Source organism: Mesoplodon bidens (assembly GCF_964165515.1).
Source record: "Mesoplodon bidens genome assembly, chromosome: 2".
NCBI classification, from domain to species: Eukaryota; Metazoa; Chordata; class Mammalia; order Artiodactyla; family Ziphiidae; genus Mesoplodon; species Mesoplodon bidens.
Genome location: NC_138177.1, coordinates 177,489,378 through 177,505,725, shown reverse-complemented (window position 1 = coordinate 177,505,725; position 16,348 = coordinate 177,489,378). Strand labels below are relative to the sequence as shown.

Below are 16,348 nucleotides of genomic sequence, written 5' to 3'. Positions count from 1 at the left end.
CATTTAGCTGTTTACCTTGAATCCCATGGAGCCAGTGATATGTTTAAGTGTTTGAAGGTTTATTAGTAGAAGACTGTCTTCCAAGTAGAGTTAGGTTTTTGTTTTTTTAAACATGAATTTGCATGTATGCTCCCTTGACATGGACGCTGTCTACTTTAAAGTTGACATTAAGACTTTCAATAGAAGAAATAAAGTTTATCTGATCCTCCAGCTGAGGATAATTTTCTTTACTTTTTCCTCACATTTTTTTGCTCCACCTCTTGAATAGGCAAAGGCTGCTTCATACAGAGTTTCAGTGATTTTGTTTCTGTGATTTGCTCAGCCTTTCAGCTATTTTTGAGACTTAAATTAAAGGAACACCAGTACAAGTGAATTAGGGAGTTAACAGATCAGAACATTTCTAATTGGAATCACGTTGGAACATCCAGGACACCTAGTTGTCATATCCTAAGGTCTCTTCTCTGTTTATGGTCTCTTGATACTTGTTGACTACTGGTAGGGTCCTTGTATATGTCCCATCATGATGTGAGCAAGGACTCCCGAGGCAGGCTGCCTGGGTTTAAATCCAGCTATGCCACCTACTGGCTGCGTGACCCAGGGCAAGTTACCCAGCTTTCCCTGCCTTAGTTTCCTCATCTGCAAAAATGAAGGAATGAAAATACCTAACTCATAAGAGGTTGTTATGAGAATTAAATGTTGAGCCTTTGGTGGAGGGTGTAGCATGTTTTAAGAGTTCAATAACTTATTATTTTTACCATAAACATTTTTATCATTTTATAACCAGTGCTCAGCTCAATGCCTTGAATATAGTTGCTTTATTCATTGTCTGAATGAATGAATTAATTCATCCACTGAGTTTCGTATTTTTAAAAGTTGTTAGCAGAGTTTCTAAGGATATAGTGCTATTTCATTTTTCTTTCTTTCTTTGGAACCTGGTGTTTTGAGATTTCCTTTTGATTGACTATGTCTTTTTTTCCTTGCTATGTGTTTTGTTTGCCTTTTTTTTTCTCCAGTACCTAGTAGGTACTGAAAACATTTATTTTATGAAGGAATAAATTCTATAGTATCTAGCATTATGTTTGAGCTGGATTCTTGGGCAGTGGGCTTAAAGAAAATACTAGAAGAGTCAGTTGAGTTCAGGGCAGTTGCAGAAGCCAGTTAAGTAATATGAAATTTGTATGATATGCTGTAAAAGGGGCAAGTTCCCTAGGAGGAAATTTTGTGTCCCATGTGTAAGCAGAAATGTATCACATAAACTGTCTTAGTTGTTTTTTTTTTATATAAATTTGTTTATTTTATTTATTTATTTTTGGCTGTGTTGGGTCTTCATCGCTGTGCACGGGCTTTCTCTAGTTGCTGTGAACGGGGGCTACTCTTCGTTGCGGCAGGCAGGCTTCTCATTGCAGTGGCTTCTCTTGTTGCAGAGCACGGGCTGTAGGCGCACAGGCTTCAGTAGTTGTGGCACGTGGGCTCAGTAGTTGTGGCTCGCAGGCTCTAGAGCGTGGGCTCAGTAGTTGTGGCTCACAGGCTCTAGAGCGCAGGCTCAGTAGTTGTGGCGCACAGGCTTAGTTGCTCCACGGCATGTGGGATCTTCCTGGACCAGGGCTTGAACCTGTGTCCCCTACATTGGCAGGCGGATTCTTAGCCACTGCACCACCAGGGAAGTCCCTGCTTAGTTTTATAAATGGAAACCAAACTGAACACCTGTGTGTTTTAGTTGTTGTTATAGTTGTACATACTTTATGAAGAAGCTAGGAATTACGGGGACATTGATGTTGCCATGGAGACTTTTTAAGGCCTAAATGGGAATAAAGTATAATACTTTGAGTGCTGTTGCTGTTTTCATTCCATTCTTAGGAGGCTTGACAGACTCTCTGGGTGCTACAATTGTTTTTTCAGAGAAATTGTGAAGCTATTTAATTTTTTTAGACCACAAATTTTTTTCCTTCTGATTAACTCATGGAACTGGTTCTTGTTATTTGTAGGTATTGATGTCAAGAAAGGCCGAGGCCGATATATCGACACCTGTATGGTAATCTTCGCTCCCCGTTACCTGTTAGATAATAAATCATCTCACAAGCTTGCATTTGCACAGAGGGAATTTGCCAGGGGACAGGTAAGCAGCTTGCTTTTGAAGAGTAACTAGTGTTTATTTAATAGCACAGTGAGTTTTAATGTCAGGGCTTATCTCCCCATCAACACTAAGTTTTTTGATGTGAATAATCATTTTGTGCCTTTGGTATCCTAAATAGCTCCTGGTAGAGGGCAAGGCTCAGGGTAGATAGATACTCAGTAAGCATTTACGTCTTGACTTGGCTTTCGACTAAAGCCAATGATCCTGTGTGTTTTAGGGAACAGCCAATCCTGAAGGTTACATTTCCACCCTTCCTGGTTCCAGTGTGGTGTTCCATTGGCCTCGGAATGACTACGATCAGCTGTTATGTGTCCGATTGATGGATGTTCCCAATTGTATTTGGTCTGGAGGCTTTGAAGTCAACAAGAATAATTCCTTCCATATCAACATGAGGTGAGTTCTGAGACTATATTTAGACAAAAAGTAGCCTCATTTGAGGTGCAGTAATGTAAATAGTAAGCTGTAAATACCATATAAATTTCAAATATTTATAAAGCTGTAAATAGTAATAAATAGTAAGACTACTCTTCACGAAATGCACACATATGTTTCTGGCTCAAAGGTCATAAAACTGCAAAGACCAGGCAAGGAGGAGTCAACATTTTGATGCAGTGAGTTAAAGGGAACCTTGACAGTTTTGACCATTGTGCAGTTGCTGTCGTCTGAGGTCACATGTTCAGGGGGTAGTACTGATCTCACTGTTGCCCACAACTCTGTCAGCATTTAGATGGCAGCTTTGATTATAAATGTTTTTGTCTATTCTTGCACATTGTACAAACTCTTCTCTCATTTGATGCGGTTTCAGTAAATCACCTGGCCTTCTTTGCCCAACCCAGTGACCCTCAGGTCCTTGTTAAGAAAAATCAACAAAATTCAGCCTCAAGTAGTACAGGATGACTGCTTTCTTTTTCTGCTTTCATCCATTGCTTAAAAAAAAATGTATTAAACTTTAAAAATTGTGGTAAAATGCACATACCATATGAGAAAGATAGCATAAAGATCCAGAGATTATTTTGTGGGCCTCAGGCACATAATATAAAATTTACTATCTTCACCATTTTTAATTTCACTAGTGTTAAGTACATTCATGTTGTGCAAACAATCTTCTAAACTCTCTTCCTCTTGCAAAATGGAAACTCTGTACCCGTTAAACTACTGCTCCTCTTTTTCCCTTTCTTAACCCCGGCAACCGCTGTTTTCCTTTCTGTATGAATTTGACTACTCTAGGTACCTCAGATAAGTGAAATCATACAATATTTGTCTTTTTATGAGTGGCTTATTTCACTTAGCATAATGTCCTTAAGGTTCGTCCATGTTGTAACGTGTCAGAACTTCCTTTTTTTTTTCTTTTGGTGATAGTTTATTACATTTTATTTCACTCTAGTGCAGTGAAATTATATATATTCAAGTATAGTTGATTTACAATGTTGTGTTAATTTCCGCTGTACAGCATGGTGATTCAGTTACACATATATATACATTCTTTTTCATATTCTTTTCCATTAAGGTTTATCACAGGATATTGAATATAGTTCCCTGTGCTATACAGTAGGACCATTTTTACATTCACCATTTACATTTCACCATTTTACATTCCTGCCAGTAGCACACAAGGGTTCCAATTTCTCCAGATCCTCACCAACACTTGTTATTTTTTGCCTTTCTGATAGTAATGGGTGTGAGGTGGTATCTCATGGTTTTGATTCTCATTTCCCTAATGATTAGTGACGTTGAACTTCTTTTCATGTGCTCGTTGGACATTTGTACATCTTTTTGGGAGACATGTCTATTCAACTCCTTTGCCCATTTTCGAATTATTTTTGTTGTTGTTGAGTTGTAGGAGTCCTTTATGTATTCTGAATACTAACCCGTTATGAGATACATAATTTGCATATATTTTCTCCCATTGCATACATTGCCTTTTCACTCTGTTGATTGTGTTCTGTGATTTACAGTTTTTAATTTCAATGTAGTCCAACTTACCTGTTTTAAGTTTTGTTGCCTGTGCTTTTGGTGTCGTATCCAAGAAATCATTGCCAAATCCAGTGTTACGAAGCTTTCCCCCCTGTGTTTTCTTCTGAGAATTTTATAGTTTTAGCTCTTACATGTAGGTCTTTGATCCATTTTGAGTTAATGTTTGTATTTAGTGTAAGGTAAGGGTCCAACTTCATTCTTTTGTTTGTGGATATCCAGTTTTCCCAACACCATTTGTTGCAAAGACTTTCCTTTCCCCATGATATCGTCTTGACACCCTTGTCAAAACTTGGTTGACCCTATATGTGAGGGTTTATTTCTGGGCTCTCTATTCTATTCATTCATATTCTATCTTTATGCCAATATCACACATTTTTTTAATATTACAGTAGTTTTGTAATAAGTTTTGAAGTTAGGAAGTGTGAGACTTCCATCTTTGTTCTTTTTCAAGACTATTTTGGCTATTTGGAGTCCCTTGAGATTCCATCTGAATTTTACTATTTCTGGGGGAAAAAAAAACACTTGGAATTTTGATGGGGGTTTATTAGATCTGTAGATCTACTTTGGGTAGCATTGACATCTTGACAATACTAAGTCTTCTAATCCATGAACATGGGATGACTTTCTATTTATTTCTGTCCTCTTTAATTTTTTTCATCAAATGCTTTTTGAAGCTAAAGCTTCAAAGACACTGAAATCAGTGCTATTTCAACACATTTAGAAACAGTGTTTAATCGTTTAATCGTTTATACCTTATGGTTAGTTCTCTACGGAGAACACTATTGTAAGGGAACAGAAAAATGGCTAAATGAATAATAGGTGATCCAAAATAGTATTTATATTTGACTTAAAAAATGCATTATCTGAGATTTTTCTTTGTTTCTGTTTTGGTTGATGATGTGCCTTTCTTAATTATCCTTTGCCCTGGCCCCCCTTATTAGAGTTAATTGCTTCTGGCATAGTGGTTTTCCAGCTATGTTCCTAGGGGCCACTGGGGTCTAAGGAGATGACTTTACAGGTCAAGGGAGCAAAGTGGGCAGGGCTCCAATGTCCTCATCCCTACTTCAACCAGAACTCCTATCTGGTAGTATCATATGTTCCCCACAACAGCGGTCCCCAGCCTTTTTGGCACCAGGGACCAGTTTCGTCAAAGACAGTTTTTCCACGGACGGTGGGGTAGGGGGATGGTTCAGGTGGTAATGCGAGCGATGGGGAGCGGCAGATGAAGCTTCGCTCGCTTGCCCACCGCTCACCTCCTGCCGTGCGGCCCCATCCACCGAGGACCAGGGGTTGGGGACCCCTGCCCCACAAGATTTCGTGGTGGGCGCGGGCAGGGGAAGGTGAGGAATTCTGCAGCTGAAACCACCATTGGTTTATATACTGCCTTGGTGGAGGCAGCCCAGATCTGTTGTGTGGTCTGAAGCCAATTCAGAATTAAACAAAAAAGTTACTCATCGTTACTTAAAAAAAGAAGAAAAGGAAGTAAAAGGTGTGGAGGGTGGGGAGAAGGATGGCTTGCGTACCTTTGTTAATCCTTTTGAAATAGTTTCAGTGTGTGGCCCTAAACTACTGAGCAGGGACCTGGGCCAGCTGTTTCCTTCCTTTACTTTCCCCACATTTTCATTTTGAAACAGTTTAAACCCACAGAAAACTTATAAGAGTAGTACAAGGCACCCCTCTTTTACCTAGATTTCCTGCATTTCAACATTTGGTCTGTTCTTGTTCTCTCTCCACACGTGCACACATACACTTTTTCCCCCAAACCATTTGAAAGTAATGTGAAGTCGTCATGATACTTCAGCCATAAAAACTTTATTACCTATCATTACACACTGAAGAAATTTAATATTGATTATGTTTTTAAATAAATAGTCCTCTAAAATGTCCTTCATAGCAACCCTCCTCCCCAGATCTAGGATCCAGTGAAGGATCATGCATTTTATTTGGCTGGTATATCTCATCTCCTTTAATCTAGAATAGTCATAGTCTCACTTTTCCCTTTTTGTCTTTATTGACGTTGACATTTTTGGAGTCCAAGCCGGTGTCTGGTAGAATGTTTTATTTTCTGGATTTTTCTGATGTTTTTTTATATATAAATTTGGGCCAAAAAAGAAAAAAGAAAAATTTGGGCCAGACATTTTTGGTAAGAATACTACTTCTGCGGTGGTACGTGTTTCCCACTGCATCACATCCGGAGGCCTGTGACGTCTGTTGTCCTATTATTGATGTTGCTAAATTCGATCATCATTTGGTTTAGATGGTGTCCACCAGGTCTCTGTATTGTGAAGTTACCTTTTCTTCTTTGTAAACAGGACTAGTCCATTGGGGGGATAATTTGAGATTGTGTGTATGTTCTGTTTCCCCAAAACCTTTCACTCAATGGTTTGATGGTTCTTACCTGAATCAGTTATTACACTGGTGGTTGCAAAATGGTGATTTTCTGGCTCTCTCATTTCTTCTACATTTATTAACTGATATTCTTCCCTAAGGAAGAGCTTTCTTTCCATTCTCTCCAGTGGTTTATCTGTATTTAAGTACACACACACACACACACACACACACACACACACACACACACCACCCACATAAATTATGATCACATACTGGTACCTCCATTCCACAGGATTCTTCCTCACCTTCCCTCATCCTACAATGCAAACCCTGTTTATCAATAACATCAATATATTAGTTTGAACCATGTGAAATTCCTCTTTTCTAGGTCAAAAGTAGTCTAATATTAACAATTTTATGTAGTTCAACCAATATTTACTCATTTGCTGCACTGACGCTAGGACCCAAAACAAACCCTAAGTAAAATTTATAGATCTCATACAGTTACGGCGTGCTGTTCAAAGTTGCTTGAATGAATTCTTTTTTACTGTGTGATTATACTGTCCATTTCTACTTTTTTAATGTGATCAGAGAGCACGCAATGGTGATCATGAGACGTATGAGGGGAATGTGAACTGGAACTCGTTCCCTCCATTTTATGCAGCCTCTTTTGTTTCCTTTTGCTGCAGAGACACCCTGGGAAAATGCTTCTTCCTGCGTGTGGAAATTACTCTTCGAGGAGCTACCTATAGGATCTCCTTTAGTGATACAGATCAGTTACCCCCTCCTTTCCGAATTGACAACTTTTCTAAGGTATCAAGGGGAGTTGAGAGCCAGTTTGGCTGTTTCATATGCGGGAAAGTGGAATATGTACTGCCCTTAAGATAACGATGAAGTACATTTTAAACTTGGGTTCAAAAGAAGCTATACAGGATCTTAGAAATCTTACCACTGGGAGGTGGTTTCTGCTGGTTATTATTATTATTATTATTATTATTTTTTTTTTTTGCGGTAGGCGGGCCTCTCACTGTTGTGGCCTCTCCCCTTGCAGAGAACAGGCTCCGGATGCGCAGGCTCAGCAGCCATGGCTCACGGGCCCAGCCGCTCTGCGGCATGTGGGATCTTCCCAGACCGGGACACGAACCCGTGTCCCCTGCATCGGCAGGCGGACTCTCAACCACTGCGCCACCAGGGAAGCCCTCTGCTGGTTATTTTGATTGCTGGGCAGCCTTGTCCAGAAGTGACTTCTCAGTCCTCAGAACTTACTTTGACTAGATAGTTTGGTTGGCATGGTGCCCTCTGTAGACATTTCCATATAAACAGAGAGAGAGGAGGAATCAGAATCAGATTGACAAATGCCCAGTAGAATGGGCGGGCATTCCTACTGTTGCTTAGTTACAGTGAGCTCTTTTATGAATCTTCCAAGTAAAGCCAAGATGGAAATCATTAGATTCTATTTTAAATTATGCCTTACATCTTAAAATATGTGACTTTCCATAGCTGAACTCCAAAATTTTTGTTCAAAGTGTATCCCAGGGGGTTGAGGGTAGACTAGATGCCATTGAAAGGACAGAGACGCTTCCTCTAGGTATTTGGTGTGGCAGAGCTTCTCAAAACCCTTTACCCAACAGGCTGTGGCCCATGTCTAATCGGTGGGCTTTTTGCAATTTTGAAGATGATTAGAAAGGCATTTGAAGAGGCCAGATGATGAGCCTCACTTGTGGTTTATATGCTGTGTAGGATTCATTTGGGAAGGATCTGGGACTTAAACCTAGGAGGCACTGATCACTTTCCAGTACCACCGCTCTGACTGAAAGTCCTCTTTATCCTCTCTGCCGTTACTGTAGGTCCCGGTTGTCTTCACTCAGCATGGCGTTGCTGAACCCAGGCTCCGAACTGAAGTGAAGCCCATGACTTCCTTGGATTATGCCTGGGACGAACCCACCCTGCCACCTTTTATCACTTTGACTGTTAAAGGGGCAGGTTCCTCTGAGATCCACTGCAACATGAATGATTTCCAGGAGAACCGACAGCTTTATTACGAAAATTTCATTTACATTGCTGCTACATATACGTTCTCTGGGTAATTCTGAGTTAAATTACTGTTGGTAAAGCAGAAAAGTCTAATTATTAACCGGTTTTAAATTTTAAGCAGTTCTCAGGAGGCTAAGGGATGAACGAAGAAGATTCCTTCCATTCTTTACCAAACCCTAGGCTCAGGCTCTATCTTGAGAGGAGTTTAGTCTAAACCCTTGTCTCCTGGCTAGAGTAAAATTTATCGAAAAAGGCAAGACTCTTCTCTTTTTAATAATCTATCCCCAATAATCCATTCTAGTATCTCACAACTCCCTTAAGGCATTGTTATTATAATGTCTTACATTTCTCTTGCCTTAAACTTCTTGCCATTTTTTGTTTTACCTCTTTCCTCATGTGAAACTGACTAATCTTCATCCATAATTATTCACGTCACCATTCTGACTCTCCTCTTCCATTGAGAATTCTGATTAAGCAGACACTTAAAGGTCATTTTTAATCGTCACCCAAAGGCAAGCAGAAGAGTTTAACTTGACAGTAATTTCAGTTGCCTTAGAATTATAATCTTCACTGTTGTCTGACTAGTTAGTTGTATTTAGAAAGAAAAGTCAGGCGAGGAATAGTGAGCTTATTCTAATTCTGTTAGATTGGTACAGAGATAGGTACGTAGAGATTCAAAATGTTAGGCTTTCAAAAGTAGTCATTCCACCAACACATAAATGTAGTTTGTTTCTGTGCTGGTTACAGGGCCAATTTTAAAGTTGGAGAAACTGGGAAGATAGCCTAATCTTTAGCATTCCAAATATAAGTCACCTGGTGAACAGGGCATTTAAAGTCATATTTCTTTGCAAAATGTTCTGAATAATTTTGCTCATGAAATATTTGTGTGTGTGCCTGAGGCCCACAAAGTCATCTCTGAGTCTGTGCAGTGTCTCTCTCAGCTACCTAGACTCCAGATTTCCCTAATAATGAATTGAATAGGCACCTTTGCTTAGAATAGCCCTTCTTTTCCTTGTTTATCACAGTTCTCTTTTGATAATGATGGTGCTGAGATGCTTATCTTGTTTTAATTAAGTCAATCATGTGTGTTTCTTTCTTTTTAAAGATTATGGCACTCAACAGTGTGACATGCTTAAGGTTTTAGTGCCTGAAAAACCAGTCCTTAATCTGGTTGCTATTCATGTTTTTCTCTTTACTTTCTTATGTTAAATTCCAGTAGTTACTAAGCTGTTTAACTGAAGAATCCTAATGGAGAATTACGAGTTTAATGGGTTGAACAGATATGGATAGAGAAAAAGAGAAGTTCCTGGGAATTTTAGTGTGCTAAGGGATTGAACCCTATTTTGAAGTGCCGTAGATCCTATTTCTTCGCATTTTTGGTGAGAACTAATGATGAGGAAGGAGACTAGTTGTGTTTTGTTTTGTTTTATTTTAAATTGAGGTGAAGTTCATATACCATAAAATTAACCATTTTAAAGTGATCACTTCAATGGCATTTAGTGTATTCGTGATATTGTACAGCCATCACCTCTATCTAGTTCCAAACTGTTTTCATCACCCCAAACCCATTAAGTAGTGACTCCCCCATTAAACCTCTTCTCCCAGCCCCTGGAAACCACCCATCTGCTTTCTGTCTCTCAGGATTTACCTATTTCAGATATTTCACATAAATTATCATAAAATATGTGACCTTTTGTGTCTGGCTTCTTTCACTTAGCATAATGTTTTCAAGGTTCATCCACACTGTAGCATGTATCACTGTTTCATTCCTGTTATATGGCTGAGTAGTATTCCATTGTGTGTCTGTACCACGTTTTGTTTGTCCGTTCTTCCTTTGATGGACATTTGTGTTGTCTCTACCTTTTGGCTATTGTGAACAGTGCTATCAGCATGCCCATACATGTACATGTTTAAGTACTTGTTTTTAATTCTTTTGCATATATACCTATGAGTGGAATTGCTGGGTTCTACGGTAATTCTATGTTTACCTTTTTTTTTTTTTTTTTTTGCGGTACGCGGGCCTCTCACTGTTGTGGCCTCTCCCATTGCGGAGCACAGGCTCCAGACGCACAGGCTCAGCGGCCATGGCTCACGGGCCCAGCCGCTCCGCGGCATGTGGGATCTTCCCGGACCGGGGCACGAACCTGTGTCCCCTGCACTGGCAGGGGGATTCTTAACCACTGCGCCACCAGGGAAGCCCTGTTTTCCACTTTTTTTTTGATTGTAGTAATTCTACTGAATAGGTAATGTTATCTCATTGCGGTTTTGATTTGCATTTCCATAATAATTAATGATATTGAAGATCTTATCATGTGCTAATTCCAATTTGTGTATCTTTTTTGTTTGTTTGTTTGTTTTTTGACCATGTTGCACAGCTCGCGGGATCTTAGTTCCCCAACCAGGTATTGAACCCGGGCTGCCCCGGCCACAGCGTTGAAAGCAGTGGCTCCTAGCCACTGGACTGCCAAGGAATTCCCTATTTGTATATCTTTGGGGAAATGTCTATTCAAATCCTTAGCCCATTTTTAAATTAGATTTTTTTGCCTTTTTGAATTTCAAGGCTCCTTATATAATATGGATACAAATCCCATATCAGATACATGATTTGCAAATATCTTCTCCCATTCCGTGGATTGTCTTTTTACTTTCTTGGTAATGTCTTTCGGAAGGACAGACGTTTTTAATGTTGTTGAAGTCAAAATTTTTTTGGTCACTTGTGCTTTTGATATGAAAACTGGTTTTTAACTCGGAATTTTTCAGTCCCTTTTTTGATGATAGAGATTAGTGGAAACAGGAGGATAATCTAAATAAAATCTCATTGAAACACCCTGAAGTGTAGTTAGGGTGCAGCATTCCATAGAGCTTAGTATTCTTAAGCCATAGAGAAACACAACAAGGTGGAATTGGAGGAAGGTGATTATGAACCCTTTGTTTTCTTTTCATCCTAAAGGGACTTCTGATTTCTTGCTAAGACATGGGGATGCAGTAATTCTGATCATCTTCCTGGCAAACAGTAGAACTAATTCTTGGACCCTTGGAATGTCTGGATTAGTTTTTGTTTTTTTGTCTCTAAAGATATATAGGCATCCTTTTATGTCTGAATTTTAAGCCACTGAAATTATCAGGAGAGGGGAAATGTCAGAGTATGTCTTCTGACAAATGAATCTTTGAACTGTGCAGGAAAACAGCACAACCTTGATCTTTCTGCAGCTTGAGTCAGGCTTTTTCTTCTATGATTAAAGAAGAATTATCTTCTTTATGGTGGAGGTTTAGCCATTTGCTTATGAGTACATGAATATGCATGTGAGTCACGTGTATACGTGTGTGTGTGTGTGTATTATGATTGTTACTGTTTTTTCAATTCTAGTTTACAGGAGGGGACGGGACGGCCTGTGGCTTCCAACAGAGCCATTACCTGTGCAGAGCTCGTCTTGGATGTCTCACCAAAGACACAGAGAGTCATTTTAAAGAAGAAGGTAAGAGAGCTTAGAACTTGGAGTTTAGAAGAAAAGATTTTTAGCCCTGGAAGGGACAGGGGCCACCTGGCCCACCCCCTCGTTTTGCAGACGAGCAAGCAGAGACCTAGGCCCGTGCTCAGATGGAACTTGGGCGTCCTGACTGCTCCAGTTGCTGTTCTCCCCACTGTCCCATGACGCCTGCTCTAGGGATTCCAAGCCCTTCTCATCTTTGATACCTTTTCGAAGAACTTAATTCTTGAATTTATTTTTTTTCAGATTTGTGATTTGTCGTTTTCATTACTCTTTTTCTGTTGTAACACTCCCCTAATCTACTTTTCCCTGAACTCAGTGGAAAAATGATCACACTGACAGGTTTTTCCCTTTTTATGCCAACATTCTTTTCAAGTTAGTTTATGAAATGATTATGCTAATAGACCCAGATATTGAGAGAAAGAGTAAAGTTTGACCAGAAATATTGTGACTGACAGAAAGACTGGTACTAAATAGTTCAGACTTCAAAATGAATGTTGTTTGAGAACACAGAGGTGCAGAAATCACTTTAAGAGGAGGAAGATCACCAGCTATAATTATTTGAAACCATTTACCTGAGGGGTGTGTTCGGGAAAATTTTGCATAATGTAAATCATATAATCCAAAAACAACCCTGACAGAGGTTGTGTGTCTCCAACCTAAGTGGCCCTAATGCTGACAGAGGATGCCCTTTAATCAACTAAAGTGCTATCGTGTGTGACAGTAACGTAGGTGGTTTATGACTCATTGGGCTTTGAGGTTGTACAACTCTTACTGCATTTTTAATGGGGGATAGATTCAAATTATTTCAGATTTTGCACATCAAATGAAACTTTAATACCTATGTTTCTAATTCAGTTTTATATTTTTAACAGCTTTATTGAGATACAATTCATATACCGTACAAATCACCCATTTAAAATATACAATTCAGTGGGTTTTAATATATCCACAGTAGGTACTGCTCTAACCACACTCAATTTTAGAACATTTTCATCACCTCAAGAAAGAACCCGGGCTTCCCTGGTGGCGCAGTGGTTGAGAGCCCGCCTGCCGATGCAGGAGACGCGGGTTCGTGCCCCGGTCCAGGAGGATCCCACGTGCCGCGGAGCGGCTGGGCCCGTGAGCCATGGCCGCTGAGCCTGCGCATCCGGAGCCTGTGCTCCGCAATGGGAGAGGCCACAACAGTGAGAGGCCCGCATACCGCAAAAAAAAAAAAAAAAAAAAAAAAAAAGAAAGAACCCTGTATCCTTTAGCTATCACCCCCGCATTCTCCTTACTTCCCAGCCCTAAGCAGTCGTTAATCTACTTTCTGTCACTGTAGACGCCCCTGTTCTGGACTTCTGTCAATATACGAGTGGTCTTTAATGAAGGGCTTCTTTCAGTTAACCTAATGTTTTCAAGGTTCATCCATCTATCAATCAACCAGTACTTCTACATGTGTTTTTATATCATACCAGTTGAAAGTCACATAATTCAAATTTGCTTAAAATGTTATCACATTCTTTTATATAAGACTGTGTTTATGTGTTAGATACATTTTAGAAATAAGATTTGGGAATGGTGATGAGTAAAGAGACCATGAGATGTAGTATTTGAAAGTAAACAATTTTCTAGACTTTATTGAACATTTTGAAAAAGGAAATGTTGAAAGGCAATAATCTAAAAATAAAAGAGTCTGACAGAAATCAAGGAATTGGGGAAAAAATAGAAGAGCCCTTGGAAATGATGCAGATGTTCAAGTTGATGAGGATGTTAGAGTGAATGAAAACCAACTCAAGAGAAAGTTGATTTATCAAGTGGAGTATGATCACCAGGTGTGATCAGCAAAACACTAAATATACATGGGATTTCCAAGGGCTAGGTGTCTGTTAAGTAGACAAAAACAGATTTTTTTAAATTAAGTAGCAAAAAATACTTCAAATAAAATTTTATAATTTACACACTTTCACAGTTGTCATCTCACTTGATGTGGATGAAAACTGGTAAATGGGAGGGAAAGTGATGAGTGAGTTACGTTGACATCTAAAACTAGGCAATGTTCTTTGAATTGGCACTGGGAAATGGACCTATGTGCTTGAATTAGAAACCAAGAGTAGAAGGTTGACCTCTTAGGTTTTTGTTTGTTTGTTTTTGGGGATTTTTTTTTTTACTTTCTGTTTTGAAAGAATCTCAGATTTACAGAAAAGTTGGGAGAAATTCTGATTTGTCCTGTTGCTGGTGATGTTAACGTTAGCACTTGCTTAAGGTGGTGTCTGCCAGCCTTCTCCTCTGTGAAGGAAGTTTTTCTTTTCCCTTGTATTTAGTAAATATTTTGTGGAGAGGTGCTTTGAGACTCTGTAAATATCCTGTTCCTCATCAGGTTTTCTATCTATGTATGTATGCATGCATGCATGTGTATTAGCTTGGACTTCCAGAACAAAATCATATAGACTAAACAATGAGAATTTATTTCTCGCAGTTCTGGAAGCTGGGAGGTCCAAGGTCAGGGTGCCGGCCAAGTCGGTTCCCGGAGGGGGCCCTTCTTCTGGTTTGTGGACTGCAGCCTTCTTACCGCGTCCTCAGATGGCAGAGGAGAGTGGGGTCAGGGGTGAGGGGAGAGGAGAAAGCAAGCCCTTTGGTGTCTTAAGGACACTGGTCCCATCAGGAGACCCCCACCCTCATGACCTCATCTAAGCCTAAGTGTTACCCAGAGGCCCCATTTTCATCACAACTGCGGGTTAGGTCTTCAGCATAAGGATTTTGCAGGGGCACAGTTCATTCTGTAGCTTTATGTGGCTCCCTGTTTTATTCAGTGTGTTAGCTGTTGCTGTCAGGATTTATTTTTATCCTCAGTTCTCATATTTGGCCAGTGGGAGTGCCTTTAACCTTCTGTGTCCTTTTGACATATGCCCCCTCATGCCTGGAGCACGTTCATACTTCCTGACACAGCAAGTTATTTTGGGCTCATTTTGTACTTTCCCTGCAGCATTCCCGGAATTTGCCACTTCTTTGAGGAGCCCTGATTCCTTTTATCAGAGAATGGAATTTAGAAACTTAAGATATGTACCCTAGGTGCCCTTGTTGCTGCTGTGGTGTCGCTGTTCCCAGACTCTCTCAAGGGACAGACCTAGCGATTTTATGTATACATGACGTATATATGCATACACACAGCACATACTGTGTCTGTGTATATACATAACATATGTGCATATGCATACATATATCTTATATGTGTATTTATATATTCAGCAGATTTCTCCATCTCTGTGTATTAAGAACCAGCAGTTCACACTAACAGTTCTAATTCCAGTCCAACATCACAAAGCTCATTGTAATTTTTTCCCTTTTCATATTTGTAACTCCCTTGTCCAACACTAAGAATGTATTTATTAATTTGACCAGTTCCCGTGAATGTAACCCATGTTCTCTCATCACAGTTGTGCGCCCCCCGACCCCGAGTGTGGACACACCCTGTTACCTGGCGTGGGCCCTGATCTCCACATGCTGGGCAGCTCCCCGTCCAACCCCACCCCCTGCAGGAATTCCCTCCTCACCTGTCTTTGTCTCTGACAACCCACACTAGGCTCGCCTCCCCAGCCCCTTGATATGGATCAGCACCCACCTTGGGTTTCAACATCCCACTCTGGGCCGGGCCACCACAATATACCCACCTTCCCTCACACAGCCCCCATGGCCTTCTCCCTCCCTCAGTCTCACCTCAAGGTTTTAGGACTAAATTGTGAGGAAACGGGGCAGGGGAAGGGAACTGGAAGGAGAATGGTGGATCTTGGGTTTTTAAATGGAGGTTTGGGTAGTTTCCAGTGATGATGAGCCTGTACATGCGGGCAGGCAATAGAGGAATCCATGTATGAAAACTTGATTTCACCTGGGCATCTGTGCTTTGATTCCCGATCTGGAACACCTCCAGGAAAATTGAGATGCTTTTCCGTGTGGTTTTGGTGCTAGGGATAGATGTATTCTCTTACTGTGAACAGAGAAGTAAGCATGTGGGGATTGCGGGTGGAGAAGTGCAGCTCAGTTTCATCTCTTTTCAGAGATACGGGAGGCATTAGCACACAGTAGAAAGAGCACCATCACACTGCTATATTTAAAATAGATAAAAAATAAATAAATAAGATAGATAACCAACAAGGACCTGCTGTATAGCACAGGGAACTCTGCTCAATTCTCTGTACACCTGAAACTAACACAACCTTGTTAATCAACTATACTCCAACATAAAATAAAAATTAAAAAAAAAAGCATCATATCTTCTAGATTTGAGTTCTGGCTTTGCCACTTAATGATGATGATATCTGGTGTTTCACATTCCTACCTGAGCCTCATTTTCCCACTGATCTCCCAGGTTTGTGAGAGGGATCAACTAGGATGCTATACGTAATGT

The 16,348-nt window shown here is 40.2% G+C and overlaps 1 protein-coding gene across 4 annotated transcripts in view; it reads left to right on the top strand.

Annotated features, from left to right (window-relative positions):
- VPS13D (vacuolar protein sorting 13 homolog D) overlaps positions 1-16,348 on the top strand; it is a 246,601-nt gene that overhangs the window by 109,559 nt on the left and 120,694 nt on the right. For all 4 annotated transcript variants that reach the window (XM_081226396.1, XM_081226395.1, XM_081226398.1 and 1 more), the window contains 5 exons: positions 1,986-2,116; positions 2,352-2,527; positions 7,129-7,252; positions 8,287-8,522; positions 11,841-11,949. In XM_081226396.1, the coding sequence (XP_081082522.1) occupies positions 1,986-2,116; positions 2,352-2,527; positions 7,129-7,252; positions 8,287-8,522; positions 11,841-11,949 (776 nt within the window). The remainder of the gene's footprint in view (positions 1-1,985; positions 2,117-2,351; positions 2,528-7,128; positions 7,253-8,286; positions 8,523-11,840; positions 11,950-16,348) is intronic.